Raw genomic sequence first — 25,049 nt, forward strand, 5'->3', positions numbered from 1 at the left:
GTATGATTTTGATGACAACTTTACATTTAGCATATTAGCATCTGAAAGATGTCGGCATACTTAGTTCATCTTAAAACACCACAAGAACTGACTGTAATTTAGCTTCAGAGATATCATAGGGAACTGTTCACGTGTGTGTGCTGGGAAGATATATGTGTGTGTGTGTGTGTGTGTGTGTGTGTGCGCGCGCGTTTGTACCCAGTCCTTCGATGGCCTTCCTCAGAGCCACAGCATCGTCTCCTGCATCAAAGTGTGCTTTGGGTTTGATCGTTCCTCTCTCTCCGCTCTGAAGAACACAGTGTGTGTGTGTGTTTTATTAGTTAAATGATAATAAAGAGACGAAAGAGCTGTTGATGGATAATAAAGACAGTAGATAATGGATGGATGGATGGATGGATCGATGATAAGGACAGTGAAGGCTGGAATCGGTGTGGAGTTTGAGTCTGACCTACTTTTATTGAGAAGGATGAAGGTTTATTCACAAGGTCGTCCAGCTCTTCCTGCAGAACACGGTTTGGTTTTAAATTCATCATCAGTCAAATAAATGACATAAAATAAAAGAACACAACTTTACTCACCCATAAAGATGTCATGATGATAACCGGGGTTTCACTGTAAATAAATACATTTATATTCAGGCTCTCTTTATAATTCTGATTTTATTTTCCTCACCAAACCTCCTTCAGAAAACAGCAGAAATAAGTGTTCCTACATTGTCTGGTTTTTATTTTGATTTACTGTCTTTACTGTGCACCTCTTTTTGGCATATTTAATTTAATCATAATTGTATTTATTTATCTTTAATATTTTTATTTTCTATCTTATTTGATCCAAGTTTCTTGACAGATGTTTTTGTTATATTGTCCCCAGATTCACTTCACTGCTTATTTTCACAGATTCCTGTGTGTGTAACCGAGCTGCAGACATTTTAAGATCTTATCAATAATAAAAAATACTGCATCAATCATTCAGTCAAGGTTTGCACGATCACTGTGATCTTTTTACAGGATATATGATCCATGATGTCACAGTGGAGTCACAGTGATGTTGAGCGTCTGTCAAAATGTACCGCAGGGTTAAATGATAAATGATGATAAATTAAATCAGTGAATCTGTTTCTATAAATAATCTGTTTCTGACGTCACACACAGTGAATCACGACATGAACGCGCATTAAAGACAATAAAGTGAAAGATTTAAAGAAAACGCGTCAAACTCACCTGGATTTCTGTCTGAACCGGAAACTTGTTCCGCCACACCTGGAATCCGTGTGGAAATCTACCTCGAGAGTCATCTGACCACACCCACTCTGCGCGGGCATCTGCTGCCTTCAGGGACCGCGCGTACATTTGATACATTGAGAAAGCCAGCCCCTGAAACTATTAGGAAAAAGCATCATTCTTCATGTAATGCAAATGTGCTTAAAAATGTTTACATCAGATTCAAGTGACAATTGTTTTAGCAGATATACAAGCCACGCTGGCTGATCCAAAGTGAAATTACTTAAACACCTGTTGGATGGACTGCCATGACATGTCGTGACATCCATGTCCCCCTCATGATGGATTGTTTTAACTGTCACTGATTCCCTGACCCCTGATGCACAAGAAGAAGACTTTATCAATCCCCAAGGGAAATTCAATTATTAGCAAATGTTAGTGCTAATGCATGCTAATTAGTGCTACACAAGTATTGTGGACATATCAAACATTACATCTGTTCAACATCAGCATGCTAGCATTGCCAATGTAAGCATGCAGCCATTGCCATGCTAGTGTTAGCATTTAGCTCCTAACAAACCCTCACCATGCTGCTAGCATGACTGTCGTAGACTCAGTCCTTTATTTCATAGAGGATGTAAGTGTTCATGCTGTTTCACACAAAAATAAAACTGATTGAAGAATCCCCTTTAAAATGAAAGGTCCCATGCAGAGCAGACAACATTATTTATCACTTTATGATGCTAGCTTATTAACTAATTAAAATATTATCCATTGGACTGAATGACATCGGCTTAATCATCCAGACTCATCCAGGGTCACCAATAACTTCAACATGGGACCTTAAAGTGAAGAGAATAATGACTGGACACTAAACACGGGACCATGTTGTGTTTCCACATTTTAATTAGTAAAAAAGGCACCAGATACAGGCATCATGTAGCATCGTAGATATTTTCCACAGAATGATAGCACCAAAAATATATTATTCCCATCGTTCCTGTTCCCGCGTCGTTTGATAGGCACACATTACAAAGAAAACAGGAAGTGGGATCAGACATGTCACAGTGCTCTCTAACCAGTGTCACACACTTAAAAAATACAGTTGAACATCAGTAGCTGAGGGTAACATAAAACATACTGTGATGATTACACAAGAATACGTACGTGAGAAATAAAGGTGTGAGGCTAAATACAAAAGAGATTCTGTGTCTTTGGGCAGAACGAAGGCAGGTGGACACGTTTAATATAAAATACATCATTAAAAAGTGATTATTTCATTAGAACAGCAGTAAGGCTAAAGCATCAGTCATCATGTCCAAACAGTGAAATCACTTCTCACTCCTGGAACAGGAAACACTTTGGATGATTTATCTTGAAGTCATGAAATACTGCGTGGCACTTCATACTGTCAGAGGAAATCACACAAATACACGTGTTTAAACTAAAACAGGTAAATGTTTGTTCAACGTGACAGTAAACGTCTCTGCGTAAAATAAAGATCCTGCTCATGAGGAAGGTGAACTACAGTCAGGGCATAATTGCACTTGAACAGGTTTCATTCAGGTTGTTCATGTTTACACTCAGTCAGCCTCCGCAGCTCACCGGGTGTGTGTAACACTAACACACACTCTCCAACAGGCAGAGGCAGCTCGTGTAGACATCACCCCACAGTGAAACTATCTTCACAAACATTAAAGAATGATGGACAGGAGGACCACCTGCCACCTGTCTGAGCTACCTGTCAGGTGGACAGGAGGATGTCTACACAGACTCACTCTCTACAGTAGTAACGTTAATACAGTGAAACGACTCAGTGCAGCAGGATCAGCAGTGTCTGAGCTACCTGTCACCTGTCAGGTGCCGCAGAGGACGCAAATATTTAACATGATGAAATGAACACTTTCAGATGTATGTGTATGTGTGTGTGTTTGTGTGTGTTTGTGTGTGTGTGTGTGTGTGTGTGTGTGTGTGTGTGTGTGTGTGTGTGTGTGTGTGTGGTTCCTGAGGTATCCCAGCTGCTAACTGATTAAACTCTGCGTAGCTCTCTGCATGTTTCCCTTTTTCAAAGTGGTAAAAAAATACAAACATCTCGTTTTAGATCACTCTCTCTCTTCTAGAAAATACCTTTTTTTAAATTTAAAATGTTTCTCCTCCTCCTCCTCCTCCTCCTCCTCCTCCTCTCCTCCTCTCCTCCTCTCCTCCTCCACTCCTCCTCCTCCTCTCCTCTCCTCCTCCTCTCCTCTACTCCTCTCCTCTACTCCTCTCCCCTCCTGTCCTCTCCTGTCCTCTCCTGTCCTCAGTGTTTAGACCTCGGTGCCGTCGTTGAGGTTGTTGTGCAGTTTGACTTCCAGGTTGACCTGCTTGACCTTGGCGCGGGGCTCCTGGTTGCGGTTGAGGATGTTGATGTTCCTGACAGTGCAGTGTTTGGAGCTGAAGTTCTTCTCCACACACTTGTCCATGCACACCTCCACCTTGGTGTTGAGCGGATACTCCTCGTACGGTTTCTCTGCCTTCTTGCTCTTCTTCATGGCCGCCCGGCGGCAGCGGCGCAACAGGAAGCAGGAAGCTAGCAGCACCAGGACCAGCAGGGTGACGGCGGCCACGCCCCCGCCCACAGAGCTGCCCACGTGGGCGTTGAAGGACGCAGCTGGCCCCGCCTCCAGGCGCAGAGACTTCATGTTGGTACCGTTCTTCACCTGGTCGCCCTCGTTGTCGTAGATCAGAGACTCGTCAAGTGTCAGACGCCCGCTGCGATCCACCAGGTCGCGTTTGGAGCGGCTCAGCTCGTAGGTCACCGAGCGCTGAATCCTGGGGCTCGACCGTGATTCAGGACTGATCACATAAATCACCTGCAGGTACCACTGATGCCCCGCCTCCACCTGTCAATCACCAGACACAGCAGAGGTTAGTGACTGTACTGAACGAACCTGCAGCCTAATATATTTCACTTTTATTTCCTTTAATGGCTTCATGCATCAAACTGTCCTTTAATCAGGAGTAACAGAATTGGATGCTTCATGGGGCTCCCAGACTAGACAGCTCAGGGAAGCAGAGAAAACCTGGGGCCTACATTAACCACAATGCAACCTATGTTATTCACTCTCATCTGACAGTGTTCTGTCTCTGACTGGAGGAAGCTCATGTAGGCTTGTGAGAAGTGATTTAAGGAACAATAGGGCTAAAATGTACTGAAGTCGACGTCACACGATAAGGACTCGTTGCTTTATAACCACAGAAATATGAATCTGTTCAATATATAATAATACAATACATTATAATCTATCTATTGGAAGCTATAATCAGGAGGCAAATGTTTAAAGCTACATCCATGAAATCACTCAGTGATCAACTATCTGACCTCCTCCACCCTGTAGCATGATGTAGCTGTAGCTCCGGAGACAGAGCTAGTGGACCTGGTTCACACACCTTGTAGAGAGCATCCACCTTCATGGTGAAGCCGTCGACGCCTGGCATGCTGGTCACGGCCTGCAGCTCGGGGACGTCTGAGGCTAAATGTGCCTCGAAGGGAACGTCATGGAAGAACTTGTCACAGACGTCGGGCTGCTTACGATCCTGCAGAGGAAACAGGACGACAGGAAACTTTATGTTTCTGAGGGACAAAGATTGATTTAGTTCATCTGACGGGAGCGATGAACACGTTAAGATCCAGACTAATGAAGAGAAACGATCATTATTATGACAGCTGACAGATGTGACTGCATCATACTGTCAACAGCTGCTCACAGAGTCTCTGCTCCTCAACAGGGTACGGTCACCACAACCAGCGTTTACATATCCCACAGACTTTGAATGCCTCAGAGATATATCCACCAACAGGTGAGGCTGCTCAGACTGGTTCAGCCGGTTAAAACAGGAAGATCTGTGTGCATGCGTGTGTGCGTGCGTGTGTGCGTGTGTGCGTGCGTGCGTGCGTGTGTGCGTGCCTGTATACTAACCCTAACCCTAACCCTTTAATGGTGGACGAGATGCTTACCTAAAGAGAAACCAGGCTTTACTGGAGACAGGCCCGCAGGTAGAACTCACCTGTTTGTATTGTTATACTTCCACTTCTGTTTATCTTGTATCACTGTGTCCTTAACTTGTAATAACTAACCTAACCCATCTACTGTTCCTGTTTCACATTAAAAGGCTTCGTGTAGGTTAAAGCTTTTACTATGAAAAACAAACAGCAAATGTTTTTAACAGTAAAAACTGAGACAGTGGAGCTGAGCAGAAGGGAGGGAGAACAATGAGTCTGTAGAGCCCCTGTAAACCCAAATCCACAAAATCCTTCTAACTGTGTAATTTAGGTACTTCCTAGTGTCCTTCCTTATGTACATCCTAGTAAGCATCTTAAAAGTTTTCGAAATTAGTTTTAATCCCAACTCGAGTTATTGCCATTCCTTCTTTGTTACTTCCCTGACACTGGGGTTAAACTGGGCGTGGTTATGTTTGATATTTATCACGTCATAAATTTCCTTGAAACAATCAACCGCAGTTGTCCCGCCCTCACAGGTGTAATAACACTTCTCGGCTTGATCAATCTTCCTCTCTGAGTCTGAGCTAACTCCTGTCCACATACCCTGAACATCTCTGCACATACCTGCTGCAGTTACCTAACGATCACCTTTTTCCCATCATGCCTGTGTGTGCTGTCCCGGTGCACATCCACCATTTGAGATGACAGCGTGTCATTCTTTTATGTTGTAAATGCGGCGGACTTGGAGAAGCAGCAGTGTTTCCGCCACATACATGTAGTGAATTGTTGCAGCCGCTGCTTCAGAAGTCGTAGTTAAACGACTCTTTGGAGATTTCAGGTTCAAATCAACGATCGTCCATCCTCTCCTCATTGAGGAAGAGCACTGAAACAGTGAATGCGCGAAGTATTGGCAACCAAATAAACAACAGCGGGACCAGTTTACTTCTAACGGCAAAAGAGTTATGTGTTAATAACGTCCCTCGTGCGCACGCGGCTCACGTGCTGTGAGAACTGAATTGCGAGAGAAGATATGTAACTTTTGTGACTTCATGAAACAGACTGCTGATGAAGACAGTCAACACAGCAGACAGAGAGACAGACAGAAAGAGGGGGCGGGGCCAGCAGCGGTGCAGAGAGCACAGGTGCAGGTGTGTTGGGGGACTGAAGCAAAGTGATCAGATTAAAGTAGTTTGTGCATTAAAACTTAATGAGGTGAAGAAGAGAGAACAATTAAAGTGTGGAACGAAGAAATAACCATCGATAAAGAGGGTCAGTCTACATGTGATAATGTAATGTATTAGTGTAATTAATTAGATTCATTTTTTAATCACCTAACAGCAATAGTTTTGATATGATGTGCACATGTGCACATACCTGGGTGGTACAACAAACCCTCTACCCTGCTGCTGAAAGTGCTAGAGGAAACACTGCTTTCCCATGCGCCATTGTTGCGTTGACAGTTGCCATGAGAACGCGGACAGGTGGAGCCCGGCAGGTGTCAATCAACACGGGATCTGCCACGCCTACACAGTCCTGAGAAATGGTCTGAACAGCCTAATGAGCTGTTTTTCAAGAAGAGTTTCTCGTGGTTCTGAACATTTATCTTCACTCAGATTTTTGTGGATGATTTATGACACCTCAGCTCTGATATCAGATATGCATATTTGATATTTCGGGCCGAGTATCCAGGGGCTTTAAAGAGAGCAGCACATGTACAGTGTGTGTTTCTGATTGAATGAATGCTAATATTCATTATTTCCATTTATTTATAACAAGCACTGTAGTATAATATATTATATTATATCATATACATGTGTATTATATAATATATATTATACTGTTTCAGCCCGTATTTCACAGAGCCTCAGATTCAGGTTTTCAGACACAGCCTGAATCTTAAATGTGTTGGCGTTTAATATTTAATAAGGACCTTGGTGATGCTGTTTACTCTCCGGCAGACATAATGCATTTTAAACAGCTCTCTTTAAGGCTGCTCCACAGACTAAAGACAAGAGGAAACATGTGTACCAGCAGCAGGAAGCGGTGTTTCAGGTGCTTGTTGGGTTGGATGCAGCCGTACTGAGGCCCCTCGTTATACAGCGTCCCCGTGGGGTCAAAGAAGGGCACGTATCCGTCTCTGCCCGTGCACAGGTACACCTTCTCCAGCTGCAGCTTGTACGCTGCGTTCAGGTTCTGCTCCGGATTCCACAACACCCGGCCAAACAGAGTCTGACCTGCAGGGGGCAGCACAGGGACACGGGCTCTTTAGTGTGACATGTTTATGTGCTGCAGAGAAACTTTAGCTTAATAATCAGGTCCTGGTGCTTCAGTTAGAGCTTCTTAGTAACTCATAACAACATGAAATAAATACAGATCACACACCGAAAATATACTTAAAAAAGTTTCATTACAGATTATAAGAAGCACATTACTCCCTCTGTGCATGATTGAAGATATATGATTCACATGTGGGATATTAAACGAATCTGCACATTTCCATCATTCAGAAACAGAATAAGAATAAGGGCCGGATCAGACAGAGCGCGTTTTGCAGGCTGTAAAACGTGAGGTGCACTGCAAAGCTTTTTTTGTTGAAGCCTACAGCCTAAGAGCAGCTCGCCGCGCCTTTTTTTCTACTGTTATAACGACAACCACCGAATCATAGCTGTCATTAACCTAACCGTTATATTGTAAACTGACAGAAGGCCCGCCTCTCCCTTCATCCGATTGGACAGTCAGAAAAAACGGCCATGACGTCGGGCGTTTCCTCAAAAACGTGAGGCGCTCAGAGCGTTTCCTCAAAAACGTGAGGCGCTCAGAGCGTTTCCTCAAAAACGTGAGGCGCTCAAAGCGTTTCCTCAAAAACGTGACGCGCTCTGCAGCGCAAAAACAGATCGCAAAAAGCTTCTCATTGTAAACAGTGACAGAAAAGCCCCCAGCTGCTAAAACACGTTCTGTCTGATCGGGCCCTGAGAGGACATGGACGGTGAGTATGATGAGAAGCTGAAGCTGCCCCCCTCCTCAGGCCCTCGTACCCATGGAGAAAGCCCCTTTGTAGTCCATCTCAGACATGGAGACGTCGGCGGTGGCTGGGTCCATCACGAACACCTTCTCGTTGTTACACAGCTGGAACTCCGTGTTCAGAGAGTAAACCACAGGAACAGGACGGTTCGTCTGCTGGAAGGCGATAGGCACCAGAAACCTGACGGAGAAACAGGACAGGTTGAGTGACCTGCTGTCCCAGAATGCACCTGGCTCCTTTGAATATGTCAGACTAAGAGGTCTGAGGCTGGACGTACTTCTCTGGAGCGTGAGCGGTGCAGGACAGAGGTTTGTCTCCGGGGTCGATCCAGGGCTGAGTGGGCTGCACGGTGCAGGGGATGAGGAACACTGTGTACTCTCCAGAGTAATCCTTCCTGTGGACGTTTAACACAGACACATGAGTACTATTATTATTATTATTATTACAGAGGACACACTGAACAATCAGGGCGTCGATCTGACAAAATCATAAAGAGCACATATTAAAAACCTTCAAACACATCACTGAAGGACTTCCAGAGAACTGGACATCAAACTGACTAATGAACTTGAAATGTGACTGATGACTGCGTCCTGAGCTGGAGGAGCTGGAGCTCACCCTAACCCTACTATTATTTACTATACTACTACATCAGACAACTTCTGTGTTTCTCAAAGATGCAGTCATAGAACCTCCTGCATGTCAGTGTAATAGAACACGTGTGTGTGGGGACAGGCTGACCTGCTGTAGGAGCTGGTCGCCCTCCACAGCTGATACGGAGAGTCGAAGGTCTGCGCGCTCCACAGCAGCTGGATGTCAAACTCGATGCCTCCCAGGTGATCAGGAGCCATCAGGTGGGATTTATGACCCGGCAGGGTGTGGTGTTCAGGGACAAACTGACCTGCAGGAGCGAAACATTTACAACATTCAATATCTGTGAGTTTATTTCTTTTAGTAACCATCAGACTCTTTATCATCAAACTACAGAAGTTCGGTCTTCTCTGAACTCGCACGTGATGAACTGACCTCTGAACTTGGCGTGTGTCTTGAACTCGATCACCAGCCGTCCGTCGTCTCTGATGTAGATCCTGATGATCTGCAGCCGGGCTGAGAGGACGCTGTCAGTCTGGATCCCTGCAGACAGGAAACACAGGTCAGAGGTCAGAGGTCACTGATAGTGATTATTTCACATGATGTTTGCAAACACAGATCTGATGAATGTCCACATGGAAATGAAATATCTTCTCACCGTCTGATATTTTATAACACAGAGAGAAGAGTAAACAGACAGTAGAAATCCTTCGACTGTTCAGTGAAACGTCTCTGAATCTCTCGGTTCAGACTCTTTGTTTTTGGTTAAATGAAGTTATGGTGAAATGCATGCTGGGAGTTGTAGTTCGTCCTGACCTGTCCTCCACAGTACGGTGTCGTAGAAGAAGGAGAACTCCATCTCGGTGTGATGCTCCAGAGAGGCCCAGCCCCGCGGAGCCGTCACGTAGATGTAGGACACGTAGAGAGGAACCTGCACCGTCAGGAAGGACTGAGCCGAGTCCCGGACCTGAAACACAACAGAACCATGACATAATGGTTCTCAACCTGCGGGCTGGGGCCCTCACAGGGTCACATCAGGGTTTATTTCTGTCAGCATATTTCCCTGATGGTTTTCAGTCACTGATAAGAATACACAACTTCTCTGTGTTTCCACGAAGAACGTTTCATCCTTAATTATTATTAATGAAGCCCTGAAAAGTAAGAAGATTTTATTTTTTATTGTATTTATTTTAGATTTCATGTTTTCATGACTTCGGAGCGTCTGGATGATTTAAACCAGAGAATCAACAGTTTGAGGAAAAGTTTGACCGGGAGGAGTGAAGGCTCATTTTTCTTTTTTCAACCTGAACACAACAATCACTTTTCATCACAACAAAACTGCAAAGAATCAGATTTGTGGATTTTCTATCACCTTTCACTGAGGGAAAAATAAAATCAGAGACTCTGTTCTGGAGTTTTGTTGCAGAGCCACACAAAGACCTCCCACCTGGAAATCAGCGGTGACGGAGCCCCCGCAGACGTCGATGAGCTCCGTCATGTCGTAGTATGCGTCGAAGGTCCAGATGCAGCTCTTCAGGTTGAGGTGTTTGTAGAACTGGAGGCTCCGCCCCTCACGCACGTTTGGGTTGAACTGGTACGGACGATCGAAACCAGGACCCAGAGAGATGCTGTCGAAGGACACATCGTCCAGGAAGCCCGACTCTGAGGAGGAACGGTTCTGTCAGCCCAAATACATCCAAACACCAGAACACCAGTATATGTGTGTGTGTGTGTCTGTGTGCGTGTGCGTGTGCGTGCGTGTGCGTGTGCGTGTGCGTGTGCGTGTGCGTGTGCGTGTGCGTGTGCGTGTGTGTGCGTGTGTGCGTGTGCGTGTGTGCGTGCGTGTGCGTGTGTGTGTGACGGACCGGACAGCCCCTGCAGGTCTCTGACGGCCACCAGGTTGGAGCAGACGTGCTGCTGCCTGTAGATGGACTCTGACAGCAGGAAGTGCAGGTTGTGCAGCGGCATGGTGGACACCAGGGGGAGCATCCCGTCCTGGTGGGGGATCTGCACCGAGATGTGGATTCTGAACACGGACAAAAAAAAAAAACATGAGCGAATCACTGGGATCTGCAGTCACTCTAAAGACACATCCTCTCTGTCTCTGTCTTATTGTCTCTCTGCTTCTGGACGTTCTCTGTAAACTCGGTACCTGTCGAACACTCTGCACAGCTCCTCTCTACATGTCGTGTTCTCCGTCCTGCTCACCTGTTGGGGTGCTCCTTGTGCTTGACATCCAGGTATTTGAGCGTGGCGATGAAGGACTGGGCCTGGAAGCCTCGGGCGGTTCCCGTGGTAACAGGCGTGTGGCAGATGGAGCCGTCGGTACCGATGGTGGCGATATTGCTCCTCAGCGGCGTCCCCAGGTGACCCGCTTTATCCCGGGCCTGAGCCACACAGCGCACGTGGAAACGACGGCTGAAATAAATACTGTCCAGGACCTGAGAGGGAAGAGAGGAGGAGAGAGGGAGGAGGAGAGGGAGGAGAGGGACAGATGAGAGGGAGGAGAGGAGGAGAGAGGGAGGAGAAGAGGGAGGAGAGGGACAGAGGAGAGGGAGGAGGAGGAGAGAGGGAGGAGGAGAGGGAGAGAGGGAGGAGAGGAGGAGAGAGGGAGGAGGAGAGGGAGGAGGAGAGGGAGAGAGGAGAGGGACAGAGGAGAGGGAGGAGAGGGAAGAGAGGAGGAGAGAGGGAGGAGGAGAGGGAAGAGGAGAAGAGGAGAGTTTCTGCTGTAATATTCATATCATACTGCATCATATACATTTATATACTGTAAGTAACACACTGTATTTATTTGACACTTTTTATTTCACTGCATGAAACGTGATGACTTTATTTATACTGCAATATTTCAGACTTTATACTGTACCATTTCATATGCTAAATGTTGCTGCCATTACCCATATATGTCACTTTACCCCACACCATGTCACTTTAGGTTGTCACTTATGTCACTTTTGTATACCAGTTGTATAAACCTCTTATTTAATTGTATTTAATGTGTCTCTATTCCTATTTCCCTTCGTACTTGCCTTCTTGCTCCTTGTCTTTGTGCTGTTGCAACAACCGAATTGCCCCTCTGGGGATCATTAAAGTATCTTATCTTATCTTATCACTCACCCCGTGCTCCACTGACCTGACTATCTGTGTTCCTGTGTGAAGTACTGAAATGACGTGATGAGCTCAGAGGCTGTGATGCTGACGTCATCACACTGTCATCACTCACATCGCTGTGTGAATCTCACCATGTGGTTGACGCTGGTGTACGGCGTGGAGTCTGTGACCGTCTCAAAGGGGGAGCGGGCCCCGTTGGTGTCGGTGGGAGCTGCCACCTCCCAGGAGAAGTGGAGCTGAGTCTGGTTGATGCCGGCCTCCTCGCAGCGCTCCTTCATCACTGAGTACTTGGGGTAGTGAGGGTCACAGGGGGTGACACATACCAGGGGGTAACCAGGGGAGGGAGACTTCTTACTGCCCTCACGGTTCACCTCCTGCACCTGGTCGTAGTCAGCCAGGGAGACCACCTGAGGAGGAGGAGGAGGAGGAAGATTAGAACAATGTATTACTATTTAATTCAGTGTTTTTGTCTCGTGATGCTTCAGGTGAGGAGGACAGACTCTGTGAGAGACGTGTTCTGCTGACGTCCTCACAGGAACATAATCTCACATGTAAACACACAGTCAGCTGACGCTTTGTGTTAGAGCGTCAGGGTAAATAATGCATCAGAAACACAACAGCCTGTAAACACGCCTGAGGGAGGCTGCTGCTGAGCTCCTGCTGCTGGTATCAACTTCATGAATATGTATGAGAGGAGAGGAGTGATTCTGCAGGAGGAGGAGGAGGAGGAGGAGCAGTGTTTGTGGTCTGTAGCTGCAGGGTTTGAAAACATGTTAAAACTCTCAGTGTGGCTGAAACAGACAGAAGCTCACACTGCCTGCTGACCGATCTGTAACAACACGGTTAGATACAACAGGAGGAGGAGGAGGAGGAGGAGGAGGAGAGGAGTGTTTCTGTATTTAGATACAGTCCACTGTCTCGGAGCTGTTTCACCACATGGCTCCTCCGGCTCTCCATACTCACATCATAATAAGAAGCAGAGGAACAACAGCAGTCGACTGTCTCACTTCTAGAGGACAAAGAAGTGTAATCTGCATATTGTGAAAGAGAACTGGGACACAACAGAAAGTGAGCCAGCTCTCATGATCTCAGGCTGCGAGAGACGGATCATCACAGACTCACAGAGAGCTTCATGTAAAGATTCAGATTCACTTTTATTCATGGAAACTTTAAACCGACAGTTTGTTCTGTTGTTATGTCACAGTTATTCTTCTCAGGCCTTCAATCTGGATGTTCAGACATTATTGTGACGATTACAATGTGACCATTACATTATTATTGTGACCATTACATTATTATTGTGACCATTACAATGTGACGATTACATTATTATTGTGCCTATTAAGCCTATTTGTTGATTTACTGGTTGTTGTTGAGTCATTAAAATGGTCTGTCAGTGTGTCTGTGCTGCAGCTCTGGTTGTTTCTGTGTATTTCCACTGCTTTTACTTTAATTTCATTTGACATGTTTTTAATCTCTCTTTTAAGTTGGTACGTTTAACTTTCTCCTTTTCAGAGGCTTCAGATGGAAAGCTTTTCAGGATAACTCACAGACTTATCTGAACTGTTCCTGTCAAATAGTATAATAGATACTATATATAATAGAGTGTTTCTTACGATGGGCGTGGCTGGCAGGATGAGGCTGCCTGAAGCCTCCTGGTCCAAGATGGTCACTGTTGCTGTGGTGATCTCCCCGAGCACCGCCTCCACGGGGTCGTCAGGCCCGAGAACCAATGAGAAGGACTCGTGCCACTCTCTGTCCTCATTGGACAGAATCTCCACCTTAAACAGGATGTGGTCCATGCCTGCAGAGCGAAGCAGAGAGAGGCTGTTACCTCACTGCAGCAGAACAAAGATGTCACCTGTTTGCCACACCGTAGACATGAGCTCTGACCGGGGGTAAACTTCAGCACGCGGCTTCTGGGGTTGTAGTCCACTCCAGACTGGGCCGATCCGTCCCGGGTGCTGCAGCGGATCTTGGAGGTCCGGTCCAGATCTCCGCGGCGGATTACCTTGATGTTCAGAACCTCGATACCGTCGGGACCTGGAGGCTCTCGCACCTGGAAGGACGGCTGCTCGAACTCAATGGTGGGAGCTGCAGGAAGAGGAGAGGGTCAAAGGTCACAGTGCTGCCCTCTGCTGGTTACTGTAACTTCTTTACCGTATATAAGGATTAAACAGACACTCAGTTGTTGTTAATCTGCTACAAAGAGTTCAAACTAATTCAGTACAGTATAGTAACAGTCCACTCTGAGCTGTGTGTCTTCCTCTGCTCACCATCTTCATCATTAGTGATGCTGATGGTGACGATGTCATTGGCTCCCACCATGGCTCCGCTCCAGTGGTCACTCAGTGGCGTCCCAAGATGCACCTGAAACTCCTCCTCAGGCTCAAACACGGAGTCATCATTGATGTGGATGCTGCAGTTCTTCACCTGGAAACACAGAGAACATTTGATGGTCACAGGAACAAACAGGTGATGCACAGGTACAGACATCATGTACAGGTACATATCAGTCAGGACAGATCTCCACCTTCTCTCCTTTCACAAACGTGACTCTGGACTCATCGGCATTCCTCCTCTCCTCGAAGTCATCCATCACCATGGCTGACATGGTGCGAGTGAAGCACCTGACTGACGACTTGAAGGACAGGTCACCTGAGCGGGCGATGGGCAGGTGGAGGACGCCATCTTTCTCCTTCACCGTGTAGGTGCTCTTCTCAAACTGCATGCTTGGAACTGAGAGAGAGGGTGACGGCTGTGAGGCTCTGATTGTGACTGCGTTTGATCTTAAATGAAAGTTTAAGTCCTCCGTGTGTACGTACTGTCCTGGAAGGTGTCGCTGATGACCACGCTGGCCTCGTACGGCTCCTGGAGGACGGCCCCCTGAGGAGAACTGAGGAAGACCACGAAGGACTCGGAGCCTTCGATGGACGGGTTCTGGATGTCGTCCATGATGGTCAGACTGCAGGACTGTGGAGAGGAGGGCAGAAAGGTGTGTTACAGGTGTGGAGGCAGGACATCCTGTCTGTAGTTATTTTCTGACTGATAAGAATTATTAGTTATTTGAGCAGCTCCATCAATGACGAGTGGGCTCATATTCAATCAGCTGGTGTCCTGAGATGGGCTCCATGAATGATTGACAGTGTGTCAGACTGCAGACATCTTCTAACAGGACTCTACGTGTCTGTGCTGTGGTGGAGACGCTCCCGTCCGTACCTCCTCGGTCTTCCCCGGTTTGAACTCCACCTTCTTGGAGCTGGGGATGTAGTCGACCCCCGGGCTGGCTGAGGGAGGGTCAGAGGGTCGGGTGGCACACCACACAGAGGTCACAGAGGTCAGGTCGCTGCCGTGACGCAGCACAGGGATCTCTATGGTGCCTGGAGTGTGGAGGTAAATGTCGAGAGAATCAGGATTTATGTTCAACTGTAGAGGAAACAGGACAAAGACGTGATCAGAGGGGTCCTTGTGAAGCCTCTAAACTTACAGACTCTTCTCAGACTCTGTTTCTCCTTTCCCTCTCCACCAGGTCAACACCTTTACCTGTTTCACCCGTCTGCATGTCCTTTACTTCTTTTACTCAATCAAAGACATGTCTCCGTTTTACCTCCACAGTCAGTGTTCTTATTCTCACAGAAGAACATCTTTGTCTTTAGTCTGTACACATGTTTGACACCTCCGTCTGTAAGTCTAGAGACGCTCAGTGTTTATGCTACAACAATCACACCTTCAGCTCCTCACTCCAGACTGAAGACAGCAGGTCTCTGTAACATTGAGTGACCTTCAGCTGTGATCATCCTGCTGATCGATGCTGTGTGTGATGAGGAGAGGAGAGGCTGCAGAGACATGAGGGAGGGGGGTGTATTTATAGCAGGAGTCTGTTAGCATACAGCATCTACAGCTAGTGATATCTGTCTTTAGCTCTGAGGTGCAGACGCTGCTACAACTGATTCCAAAGAATGATATATATCACTATGTAAGTGTAAAGCAGGCTGCTCATTCATAAAGTGACTCGGTCCTGCTGCACGCTCTCTGCTCTGTGAGCGCCTGTAAAGACTCTAACTGTACATGTTAGCAGGGTGCAGGTGATACATGTGGGGTCACTTTAAAGACGTGTGGGATGTTTGGCTCCACAGAGACTCTGCAGGATCTAAATGAAGCTGCAATCATTATAAACTCCTCCTTCTGAAGACCGTTTGTTACTCTGTTTGGAAACCTGCTAATTTCCCTCAGGGCTTCATTAAATCCTCCGCAGACAGACAGAGACTTTGTCTTTCAGAGGACTTCTCTTGCTTTTATAGAAAATCTGTGAATCTATAGAAACACAGGAAGTAGATCCAGTCTGCCTCCTACCTGCGTCTTCACTGAAGGTGAAGGTGGCGTTCCCCAGAGACACAGTCGATGCATCATTGGGGCCGTCAATGACCACCTTGGCCACCGTCATGTCGCCCATGCGGGCGTTGTCGGAGGCGTCGGACAGCACCAGCTCGAACTCCTCGGACAGCTCGTACTCGCTATCGTCGATGAGCTTGACGTCGCAGGTGGTCATGCTGACGCCGGGGCCAAAGATGACGCGGCTGTCGGCTGTCATGCCGCGGCTTTTGTAGTCGGAGCCGGACTCCAGAGCAGAGAGGCTGCTGCCCTGAGCCGACTTCCCCACCGTGTAGCAGAGAGCCGACACCGTGCTGGAGGGATCACCTGGGGGGGGGCAGGAGAGGGAGAAGTGTTTCTACTGAGACATAAATAAAGCTTTGTGAACGACGTTTTACAGAAATGTTATAATTCAATCTTTAAATGCTGCAAATGTATAAAGGGGAACAAAAGTCAAAGCACATCAGTCACTGCAGAGGTCCATGGCCCACAGACGTGTTGAAAACAAAGAAACATGAGGGGCAGTCTGTTTGTTATCAGGGATGTTAGAAACACCTGCTCTGTACCTTTCCTGTGGATGGGCGCGTGGATGAATCCGGTGCTCTCGTTGACGTGGAACGTCTTCTTATCAAACTGCAGCGTGGGTTCATCCTCGGTGTCGTTGATGTTGACGACGGCGCGTGTGTTTCCTCCCAGCAGCGCATATACGGGCATGCTGAGCTCCACCTGGAAGCTCTCGGTCCCCTCAAACACCTTATCATCGTTAATGACAATGGTGCACACCTTCGTGTCCTCACGCTCGTCAAACTGGACCTGAGGATCAATGGGACAAGATATGGTACAGCAGACGGTCAATGTATGAGCACCAGAGCACAGGAGATGAGTCAGTCAACGGATCACTTCGCTGGAAGTCCTATCATCAGATATCACAGTTAGATTGTGTCATCAAAGAGGCAGAAGAGGAGCTGACATGTTTGCTTATCATCCTATCATCTAAATAAAATGTTATATAAACCGTCACCTGTCCGGCGTACTCCACGTAGTCCTGCTGTCCCGGCTGTGACCCCGTGCTGCTGCTGGAGGCGGCGCTGCCCGGCTCGGTGCGACACAGAACGATGGCATACTGGTTCAGGTTTCCTGTTCGCTTCACCGTCACCGCCACCGTGCCCGCCTTCTCACTCACGTTGTAGCTGTGATCATTAGGGAGGACAGACAGTGAAATACTTCATTAATAACATGTACATGTAACGTAGAGTCAGGAGACAGAAGCTGCTTCAGTGAAATGTGATTCAGACCTTTTGTGCTGGAAGCTGATGAGCGACCACTGGATGTGGAAGACGTTGTCGCTCACCACGTTGGGTTTGCTGTCTTTGACCAGGAACTTGAAGAGGTCGCTGGTTTCCTGAAGGTTGTCCTGATGCAGCACGTAGCGGATCAGACCCAGGTTCACATCAGCTGGAAGGAGGTCACAGTGTTAATGATCAGTTATTGTTTCTACCGGTCAGATGTTGTGTGTAAGACGAGGAAACAGCCTGCTGTTGGACATCAGTTCGTTGCAGAAAGAAAATTAAATGTTTCAGCAGTTATCAGGACAAACAGGTGTAATCACTCCTCCTCTCAGACCTGTCGCTCTGATCTTTACCCGTCAGGTCGCTCTGACCTTCCTGTGAGAGGGACCAGAGAGATGCCCTACAGGGATCACATCTTACTAATGAAATCTTTGTGAATTATATTTTTCCAGTGAATTAATGACTTGATAATCTGCAGCCTCTGGCTTTTTTCCCACACTTCAGAGAAGAAGATGAAAGTCATCGTGGGCTCGTCTCGACCTTCCAGAGGATGAAGAAGGAAATCCTCAGTGATAAAGAGGATGCTGCAGAGATGATGAAACGAGGCTCAGACATGTTGGTTTAATATCCAGGAGAATGTTGACAGACAGTCTGCAGTGTTAATCCGTCTCTCAGGGCGAGCGCTGATTTCACTTATTGGATATTTATCATCATTAAAAACGTGTTTTACAGGCTGAGAATCGACACATCAAATAGCTCGACTGATCCCAGCCTCAGCCTGCAGGATCAACACCCATCATCCCTCTGCAGCCCGGAGGAGGAGAGCAGGAGCACGAGGAGACGATGCAGCCCGGAGGAGGAGAGCAGGAGCACAAGGACACGATGCAGCCTGGAGGAGGAGAGCAGGAGCAAGAGAAGGCGATGCAGCCCATTAGGAGAAGAGCAGGAGCATGAGGAGACGATGCAGCCCGGAGGAGGAGAGCAGGAGCATGAGGAGACAATGCAGCCCGGAGGAGGAGAGCAGGAGCGCGAGGAGACGGGGAGACAAGGAGACGAGGAGATGAGGCTCACTCAGACCTAGATTAAACGCTGAACGTGAGGAAGAAGCGAGAGGAGAGACACAACTAATGCTGCTCAGGAGCCTTGGACACACCTGAGGTCAGGTAAAGACAAAAACTGGACAGGTAGGACTGGGCTTAAGCACAAACTCAACCATCCTCATCCTCACTGTGGAAACATGTTAAATATGTAGTATAGTCCCACAGGTGAGTACCCTGTGTGGAGGCGTTTACAGGTGAGTACCCTGTGTGGAGGCGTTTACAGGTGAGTACCCTGTGTGGAGGTGTTTACAGTTGAGTACCCTGTGTGGAGGCGTTTACAGTTGAGTACCCTGTGTGGAGGTGTTTACAGTTGAGTACCCTGTGTGGAGGCGTTTACAGTTGAGTACCCTGTGTGGAGGCGTTTACAGGTGAGTACCCTGTGTGGAGGCGTTTACAGTTGAGTACCCTGTGTGGAGGCGTTTACAGGTGAGTACCCTGTGTGGAGGCGTTTACAGTTGAGTACCCTGTGTGGAGGCGTTTACAGGTGAGTACCCTGTGTGGAGGTGTTTACAGTTGAGTACCCTGTGTGGAGGTGTTTACAGTTGAGTACCCTGTGTGGAGGTGTTTACAGGTGAGTACCCTGTGTGGAGGTGTTTACAGGTGAGTACCCTGTGTGGAGGTGTTTACAGTTGAGTACCCTGTGTGGAGACGTTTACAGTTGAGTACCCTGTGTGGAGGTGTTTACAGTTGACTACCCTGTGTGGAGGTGTTTACAGTTGAGTACCCTGTGTGGAGGCGTTTACAGGCGAGTACCCTGTGTGGAGGTGTTTACAGTTGAGTACCCTGTGTGGAGGCGTTTACAGGTGAGTACCCTGTGTGGAGGCGTTTACAGTTGAGTACCCTGTGTGGAGGTGTTTACAGTTGAGTACCCTGTGTGGAGGCGTTTACAGTTGAGTACCCTGTGTGGAGGCGTTTACAGGTGAGTACCCTGTGTGGAGGCGTTTACAGGTGAGTACCCTGTGTGGAGGTGTTTACAGGTGAGTACCCTGTGTGGAGGCGTTTACAGTTGAGTACCCTGTGTGGAGGTGTTTACAGTTGAGTACCCTGTGTGGAGGTGTTTACAGGTGAGTACCCTGTGTGGAGGTGTTTACAGGTGAGTACCCTGTGTGGAGGCGTTTACAGGTGAGTACCCTGTGTGGAGGCGTTTACAGGTGAGTACCCTGTGTGGAGGTGTTTACAGGTGAGTACCCTGTGTGGAGGCGTTTACAGTTGAGTACCCTGTGTGGAGGTGTTTACAGGTGAGTACCCTGTGTGGAGGTGTTTACAGTTGAGTACCCTGTGTGGAGGCGTTTACAGTTGAGTACCCTGTGTGGAGGTGTTTACAGGTGAGTACCCTGTGTGGAGGTGTTTACAGTTGAGTACCCTGTGTGGAGGCGTTTACAGTTGAGTACCCTGTGTGGAGGCGTTTACAGTTGAGTACCCTGTGTGGAGGTGTTTACAGTTGAGTACCCTGTGTGGAGGCGTTTACAGTTGAGTACCCTGTGTGGAGGTGTTTACAGGTGAGTACCCTGTGTGGAGGTGTTTACAGACGTGTACCCTGTGTGTACCTTGAGTGAAGGTGCTGACAGGGTTTCCAGGTGTCACTTTGCTCTCCAGGTATCCGTGTTTTGGTTCGGTAGTGACCTCATAAACCAGCTGATTGTCATCTGTGTCGGGGTCCATCGTCAGCAGCTCCTTCTTACTGATCAGGTTGGTCGCCTGATGGACAAACACAACATTTACCTGTGTGCTCCTCACACCTCAGACAGTGTGTACAGTGTAAAGGGTTATGAGGTGAACTGACACTGATGAGAGAAAGAGTCTGTATCTTTAGTTCTGCTGCAGCTGATCTGAATAATTATCATGACAGTAAAATAAATATATGTATGTGTAGCATGTAAATATATTTATATATAGGTTGTTTCTGTCCAGCTGTTAGAAGCAGGTTCGGTGTGATCATCTCCCTCAGTGATCAAACATTTAGCTTCTGTGGGTCAAACACAGCTCAGACTCGTGGACACAGTGAGGTTTAAAGTGTCTGCCACAGAAAGCAGTGTCTGTGTTATGTGTTTAAACCAGCAGGGGGAGCAGGTGAGTCACACACTGTGAACAGAGAGCTCAGTCAGAGACACAGAGCTGTGTTTGTTATATGTCTTTGTATTTACTGGAGGACAATCAGCTGATCATGCAGACGCTCTGATGCTCATACCAGTGTTCTCTCTGTAAAGTCTCCAGTGAAACCTCTGCTGATGTCTCTCAGTGACACAGTGACCACAGTGTGTGCGGTACCTTGTTGTCCATGTACTCGAGCCACTGCAGACCCAGGTTGGTGACGATTCTGGGCGTGCCGTCATCGACAGGCAGAATATCGATCTTAAACTTCTGAGGAGCAGCCGTCACGATCTGGAACAAAGATACATTAAACACATTTTACAGGCTGGAGGAGGAGAGAGACCGAAGAGAGAGGATTAAACCCTTTAAACCTTTGTAATCCCCAACAAAACGTCTGCATTCACACATTACGCTTACCGTGCAGAGACTTTAACTGGCCCTGCTTTTAAACATGTTTCTCTCAGATTATATTTTAATTAAATATTTTATTCAAACGAGAGTGTCTCTGATACTCACACACACCTCACAGTGAGGTTAGGACAGCTTTGTGTTCATAGGCAACGATGAATCGATCAGAGGAGAATCGATCACATATTACTTTATTTATTTAAGTGTTCTTCTTCCAGCATCTTAAATGTGAAGATTTTCTGCTCTTTGTCTGACAGGAGATGACGAGTCCGTTGGACAGACAGAAAGATGTCTACTTACTTTAAATAATGTGCAGGTAAATCCCTGATGAACACAAGTGTCACTCACCCTGCAGGTTATTACGTTACTGATTTACCTCTTCGAGCTGTCAGACTCGATCAGATCAGGTGGGGGACACGGAATGAGTCACCTTACAGACGCTGCTCAGGTGAACGTTCAGGTGATATTTAAAGGAAGCACTCGTCCAAACAGACTATTTCATATGAAATAACCAGCAGCTCCACACAGCGCCCTCTTATAACACAGGCCTGAGGAGTGTGTGTGTGTGTGTGTGTGTGTGTGTGTGTGTGTGTGTGTGTGTGTGTGTGATATTAACACCTGTCTGTTGTCAGTCAATGTAATCACAGGGACTGTTTGCAGTGACAGCTGGAGGAGGACGGCTGAGAGCGACGGATAAATTGACCAGCAGACGAGTCGATTCACTCTAAAGCTCGTTCATAAAGACACACACACACACACACACACACTCTTATACAGGTGCGTGTAGCTCTACACCTGTGAGGATCTTCTTTTACCTTACTGGAGGCAAAATGATGAGAACACTCTCAGCGTGAACGTCCTCTCGTTTCCAGCCTGCCATCACCAAACTAACCTCTCACTTTATGTTTGATCAGCAGACAGGTCAACCAATCGGAGCACAGAAACATGTGACATGGCTGCTAGGCTAGTTAGCTAGTTCAAACATCTCGGTCGTCTGTGTTCTGGTTCAACAGAACACATGTTTAGCATAACATGATTTAGCATGTGTATGTAACATGAACGGACGTCCAGTCGGTTTAACACTGATGTGAAAACTGATTCATGACGGTCCACGCAATCAGCCTTCAAATACGTCCTTTAAAGGATGCAGCCCCTGAATTGGGACACAGCTGAAGAGTCCACACTTTAATGACCTCCCTTTACAGAGCAGGGCCATAACTATGTCCTCACAAAGATAGAGGAACAAGAACACACACAAACTGCTGATTCACCTCTCTGTCATAAAAAGGTCACAGTGTACACACACACACACACACACACACACACACACACACACACAGGTGCAACCATCTGTGCCCAGCTCTGCTAATTCAATCATCTAACTGTAATAAAAATGTCAGGAAGCGGCCTCACACACACTCACTCACACACACACACACACCACACACTAATCTAACTGCATATTTAGTCTTCCTGCTGTGATTAAAATGTCACCTCACACACACACATACACACACACACACACACACACACACACACACACACACACACACACACACACACACACACACACACACACACACACACACACACACACACACACACACACACATGCTGTTACCTCCTTGCCGGCCTCCTCCACCATGAACAGCAGGTTGGCTCTGTCGCTCACGCTGAAGGTGAAGCGGTCCTTCAGGGAGTTGGAGCCGTCGTGGTTGTAGCTGATGCGGTTCTGGTAGACGTCGTCCATGCTGAAGCTGCTCGTCTGACGGAAGTGCTGCCCGTTATTCGTGCGCTCGATGCTGCCGTGACGAGGAGGCTGAACGATGGTGAACACGATGGAGTCGGCCTGAGCAGAGTTCAGAGAATAAACAAGGAGAGAGTTCACATGTGGACTTAATTTATCAGTGTGTGTTTGTCTGTTCATTGTCTTTGATATGAGAAATTATACATTTTTAATGTTTGTTGTTTTATTTTGATATAGTGCAATGACAACAGGTATTAGACATACAGAAAAAATAACAAAAAGAAAAACACGAGTTCATGGAGTGATCAATGAAGGCAAAAAAAACAGCATCATTCAAGTGAGTAATTGCACGTGATGCAGACATTAATCATAAGAGATCTGTTGCACTGACTAAATACCATTTTCCCATCGTTTTCTCTTTGGAGCCGTTTGGAGCCGGTCACCTGCTCTAAAAGATGAAGGCGCTTAGAAATAGTAATAAAGAGGCCAGCAGTAGGGCAGCAGAATCTTTAGGAGGTAGTAGTGTTGCACGGTATATCGAATGTTAGATACTTTTTTGAAACGGTTCGGTACTTGTTGTAGGTCAAATGTGTAAGTGACAGAGAGTTGCATGTTCTGGCATGAGACGATAAAATACTATTACCTGCATCCACTAGGTGGCAGTATTAGCAAGGTATGCAAGTCAGACTGTTTATGGTGAGGTAGACGCCTGTCATTCATCCACGTTTATGCAGCATTAGCCTCAGCTTCGACTGAGAGAGAGGCAATGCCTCAACATGTCCACTATCAACAACAACAACAGCGAGTCATCCTCCGCGCCCTGTACTGGTGAACATAACGAGCTGCCGAAGTCTCCGGTGGGACTACTTTGCCTAAAGAGCCGATGCTGATGATGAACCTGCTGACTTATCAACAACTATATACTAAAGTTCTATAAAACAGTGTCGTGCGAGGGAGGGAACACTTCAGTCCTTGCCAATGACCTCCTAACAGACAGCCAGACCTCTCCAAGGATAAAACACGACAGGTTAGCATATAAGCTAGCTGGCTAGCCAGCTAATACGATGGTGATGAGCTGCTTAATGATGTTGCGAGAAGCGTAACACAAGTGTGACAGTAGCATTTCAATATCAGTCGCGTGCATCGCAAATAGCATGACGAGCATATTAGAAAGTTCCCAAATGACATCATCACTTTGGGTCTCATCTGTGTTCTTTTAACGGCTCAAATAACACAGGGCCTCGAGCTGACATTACATGTCACTTCTACTATAATGGAACTATAGTGTCAGACAGAACGCCAGCAAAAGAGGCACACGCCCCCTGGCTGACTGACTGGCTGGCTGACTGACTGACTGGCTGGCTGGCTGACTGACTGACTGGCTGACTGACTGACTGGCTGGCTGACTTACTGGCTGGCCGACTGACTGACTGACTGACTGGCTGACTGACTGGCTGACTGACGGTACTTTCACAGCCGTAGAGAGAGAGAGTTGCGACATTGCAATGGCGGATCATGGAGCATATTGGACCTGGCTGTATTGTATTGGTTTTGCAAAAGAGCACTGAATTTGAGCCAATAGATATAGAATGAATAAATATATATATATATATATATATATATATAAATAATAATAAATATGTGAGTATACATATATATATGTACAAAAACGTAATCCGCTGTAATGACATCAGAGCTCCCATCAGCGTGATCTGATGACGATTTAGCTTCTGATGCATATAAACACATCTGCATGCTAACAGCTAACAGCTAACAACCTGTTCTAGATCTAAAATTTAACTTGAGATGAATTCCCTTGACGCTGTGTCATGAAAGCCATTCAGTTGGTCAGATTTCCCGACTTCCTCAAATGCATCAGATCGATCCTACCTCCGTTCAACAAACTTCTCATTTTAAAAGTTTTCTTCTTCTCTTGAGGACAGACCTTACAAAGCTTCAATTTTTACTTCTAACAAATCTGCATCATGATGTTCAGGTCAGACCCGTTAATAACAAGTACCTCACAAGAGGTTTCTCTTTCTGTAACAAGCAGCACGCGGGAAAGGAAGTCTTGACGGGAAGTCGATTATCGCTTACCGCCCCGGCACCTCAGACTA

The 25,049-nt window shown here is 46.9% G+C and overlaps 2 protein-coding genes across 4 annotated transcripts in view; both read right to left on the bottom strand.

The window, feature by feature from the left end:
• The window catches only part of anxa3a (annexin A3a), a 7,876-nt gene extending 6,592 nt beyond the window's left edge, over window positions 1-1,284 (bottom strand). For all 3 annotated transcript variants that reach the window (XM_069683358.1, XM_069683357.1, XM_069683359.1), the window contains exons 1-4: window positions 1,221-1,284; window positions 579-612; window positions 453-500; window positions 199-286 (exon numbers count right to left, since the gene is read on the bottom strand). In XM_069683358.1, the coding sequence (XP_069539459.1) occupies window positions 199-286; window positions 453-500; window positions 579-593 (151 nt within the window). In that variant the 5' untranslated portion in view covers window positions 594-612; window positions 1,221-1,284. The remainder of the gene's footprint in view (window positions 1-198; window positions 287-452; window positions 501-578; window positions 613-1,220) is intronic.
• A 2,176-nt stretch (window positions 1,285-3,460) lies between these two features.
• The window catches only part of fras1 (Fraser extracellular matrix complex subunit 1), a 122,403-nt gene continuing 100,814 nt past the window's right edge, over window positions 3,461-25,049 (bottom strand). Inside the window, exons 49-73 of the mRNA XM_069683220.1 lie at window positions 22,807-23,034; window positions 20,955-21,068; window positions 20,234-20,384; window positions 17,593-17,752; window positions 17,319-17,487; window positions 16,864-17,110; window positions 16,280-16,624; window positions 15,146-15,306; window positions 14,752-14,899; window positions 14,460-14,665; window positions 14,203-14,359; window positions 13,820-14,020; window positions 13,543-13,730; window positions 12,058-12,333; window positions 11,024-11,256; window positions 10,681-10,841; window positions 10,263-10,477; window positions 9,632-9,782; window positions 9,251-9,358; window positions 8,966-9,125; window positions 8,502-8,618; window positions 8,238-8,404; window positions 7,231-7,436; window positions 4,650-4,796; window positions 3,461-4,102 (exon numbers count right to left, since the gene is read on the bottom strand). Coding sequence (XP_069539321.1) covers window positions 3,527-4,102; window positions 4,650-4,796; window positions 7,231-7,436; window positions 8,238-8,404; window positions 8,502-8,618; window positions 8,966-9,125; window positions 9,251-9,358; window positions 9,632-9,782; window positions 10,263-10,477; window positions 10,681-10,841; window positions 11,024-11,256; window positions 12,058-12,333; window positions 13,543-13,730; window positions 13,820-14,020; window positions 14,203-14,359; window positions 14,460-14,665; window positions 14,752-14,899; window positions 15,146-15,306; window positions 16,280-16,624; window positions 16,864-17,110; window positions 17,319-17,487; window positions 17,593-17,752; window positions 20,234-20,384; window positions 20,955-21,068; window positions 22,807-23,034 — 4,992 coding nt within the window. The 3' untranslated portion in view covers window positions 3,461-3,526. The remainder of the gene's footprint in view (window positions 4,103-4,649; window positions 4,797-7,230; window positions 7,437-8,237; window positions 8,405-8,501; window positions 8,619-8,965; window positions 9,126-9,250; window positions 9,359-9,631; window positions 9,783-10,262; window positions 10,478-10,680; window positions 10,842-11,023; window positions 11,257-12,057; window positions 12,334-13,542; window positions 13,731-13,819; window positions 14,021-14,202; window positions 14,360-14,459; window positions 14,666-14,751; window positions 14,900-15,145; window positions 15,307-16,279; window positions 16,625-16,863; window positions 17,111-17,318; window positions 17,488-17,592; window positions 17,753-20,233; window positions 20,385-20,954; window positions 21,069-22,806; window positions 23,035-25,049) is intronic.

This window comes from Semicossyphus pulcher, unplaced genomic scaffold (genome assembly GCF_022749685.1).
Source record: "Semicossyphus pulcher isolate SPU_LCO1_2020_fin unplaced genomic scaffold, fSemPul1.0.p SCAF_6, whole genome shotgun sequence".
Classification (NCBI taxonomy): Eukaryota; Metazoa; Chordata; class Actinopteri; order Labriformes; family Labridae; genus Semicossyphus; species Semicossyphus pulcher.